Genomic DNA, 2303 nt, shown 5'->3' with positions numbered 1-2303 from the left:
AGTGCAATTGGCACAGGACAGAGCAGAGTTTAGGGCTGTTGTACATAGGGTCGCTATGAGTCGCAAGCGACTCGACGGCACATAACAACAAACAACAGATGAAGCATGGGACTTCACATAGCAGAATGTAGATGTTACCAAACTAACTTTTTATAAAAGTACAACTATTTCTTAAATGAGGGACATGCGTAAGGAAAAAAAATACCAAAACCCATAGCAGTCAAGTCCGTAATGCCTCAAAGTGACCCTGTAGGACAGACTGGAACTTGGAAAGAAGAGAGATCCTCAAGGGACTTCGAAGCTGGTGGACTGGTGGATAAGAGCCATTTCTTAGCTTAGAAGATAGAGTAAAAAGTGCAACATGGGAAGATTGGGAGGGGATGAATGTATTCTGAGGAGGGTATATAGGATAACTGAGTCTCTCATCTTCATTTATCAGCTGATGATTATTTAATCTATTAGAAATGTCTCTTGGGAGTGGAACTGTAAGTCAGGAGACTTGGCATTATTTGCTCCACCTCCTGCTTAACCTTTAGTATGTGTCAATTTTATGGGAAAACTCAGACTTCAGTTATGAAACCAGTAATGTAAGCCTGCACACTGATAAAATAGAACTTATACAGTAAGCATGTTGGTAAATTTTAATCCAGCATAATCATCTCGCTCACTCCTCACAATGGAAACTGACTCATAGCTGACCCTCCAGCAAATTTTCAGAGGTTGTAAATGTCATGGCAAGAGATTGCCCATCTTTCTTTCTCTCTCAGAGAAGCTGGTGGATTTCAACTATACGTATCTTAAATCCCACATCTCCCACTTTCCACATTCAGTTTTGAGGTGTCACTGAAAAGAGAGCTTAGACTTGAAACTGGCACAGTGTCCTCAGGAAGAGAGTGGATTTGGATGCCAGGAAGCTTGGTGGGTGCAACTCCCTGCTCTTTGACCTGGTCAAATAATTTGATTTCCAAGCCTCGCTATTCCAAGCTGCTAACTAGGGGGCAGTAGAACCCCTGCCTGAGATTGCTGTGCGTTTGCAGGGAGCTGAGTCACCCCTCATGCTCAGCGGAGGCACAAGGTGCAGGTCTCAGGGCGTGTGTCCTCACCCAGCTGGCATGACTGTTACCTAGCTGTTGGTTGTGGCCAGATGTTCTGAGGTATGTTGGGGGGAGGTCTGTTTTGCCTGCCTGCTCTAATGGAAACACACCTTCCATTGCTAGGGGACACCCCCTTCCAGTGCTGGCTCTGTAGCGCCAAGTTCAAAATCAGCTCGGACTTGAAAAGGCACATGATCGTACACTCGGGGGAGAAGCCCTTCAAGTGCGAGTTTTGCGACGTCCGCTGCACCATGAAGGCCAACCTCAAGTCGCACATCCGCATCAAGCACACCTTCAAGTGTCTGCACTGCGCCTTCCAGGGCCGGGACCGCGCTGACCTGCTGGAGCACAGCCGGGCGCACCAGGCCGACCACGCCGAGAAATGCCCCGAATGCAGCTACTCCTGCGCCAGCGCCGCCGCCCTGCGCGTCCACAGCCGGGTGCACAGCAAGGACCGGCCCTTCAAGTGCCACTTCTGCAGCTTCGACACCAAGCGGCCCAGCAGCCTGGCCAAGCACTTGGACAAGGTGCACCGGGACGAGGCGCGCACGGAGAACTGTGCCCCAGCCAGCCACACTGGGCCGGGGGATGCCAGCGCCACCCACGTGGCCAAGATAGTGACTCAGAGGGCCTTCCGCTGTGACACGTGTGGCGCCGCCTTCGTCAGGGGCGACTCTCTGAGGTGCCACAAGAAGCAGCACAGTGACCAGATTGAGAGTAAGAACTTGGACTTGGTCACCTTCCCACCCGAGAGCAGCGTCCCTGGCCAGCCTGGCACCCTAGTCTCCACTGGGCAGCTTGAGATGCCCCCGGAGTCCAACCACAGCCTCTAGTTCTGCTATTGAGTGTCACCAGGAGTCCACACCAGGCTGTCACCCAGCCTCCGTGCGCCTCAGAGATGGTCCCCATCCAGGCCTCTGGAAGCCGTGACCCAAGAGACGGTGGTTTGACATCAGATGCCAAACAGCGAGGTAAAGAAACGGCTCTACGCTGCCACCTTCCCTCTGAGACAGAGCTAAGCTACTGGGCTTAGTTGTCCAAAGGTGGGAGCCTTGGGGACTGTCCCTCATCATCCTGTCACTTCTTCCTGATGAATCTTCAGACTGCTCTGGAATTCCTGAATTCTCGGATGGAATTACTGAACTCGCCAAATGGCATCTGAAATGAAATGAAAACTTACGTGTGAAGTGGAGACTTTAGATGGATACA

At 51.5% G+C, this 2303-nt stretch overlaps 1 protein-coding gene across 1 annotated transcript in view; it reads left to right on the top strand.

Moving 5' to 3' along the window:
• LOC102873163 (zinc finger protein 64 homolog, isoforms 3 and 4-like) overlaps positions 1-1927 on the top strand; it is a 26958-nt gene extending 25031 nt beyond the window's left edge. Inside the window, exon 6 of the mRNA XM_006881756.1 lies at positions 1218-1927. Coding sequence (XP_006881818.1) covers positions 1218-1927 — 710 coding nt within the window. The remainder of the gene's footprint in view (positions 1-1217) is intronic.
• Positions 1928-2303: the final 376 nt, after the last annotated feature.

This window comes from Elephantulus edwardii, unplaced genomic scaffold, assembly GCF_000299155.1.
Source record: "Elephantulus edwardii isolate Elephantulus edwardi_28Jun2011 unplaced genomic scaffold, EleEdw1.0 scaffold00015, whole genome shotgun sequence".
NCBI classification, from domain to species: domain Eukaryota; kingdom Metazoa; phylum Chordata; class Mammalia; order Macroscelidea; family Macroscelididae; genus Elephantulus; species Elephantulus edwardii.
This window is presented reverse-complemented; position numbering and strand designations above follow the sequence as displayed.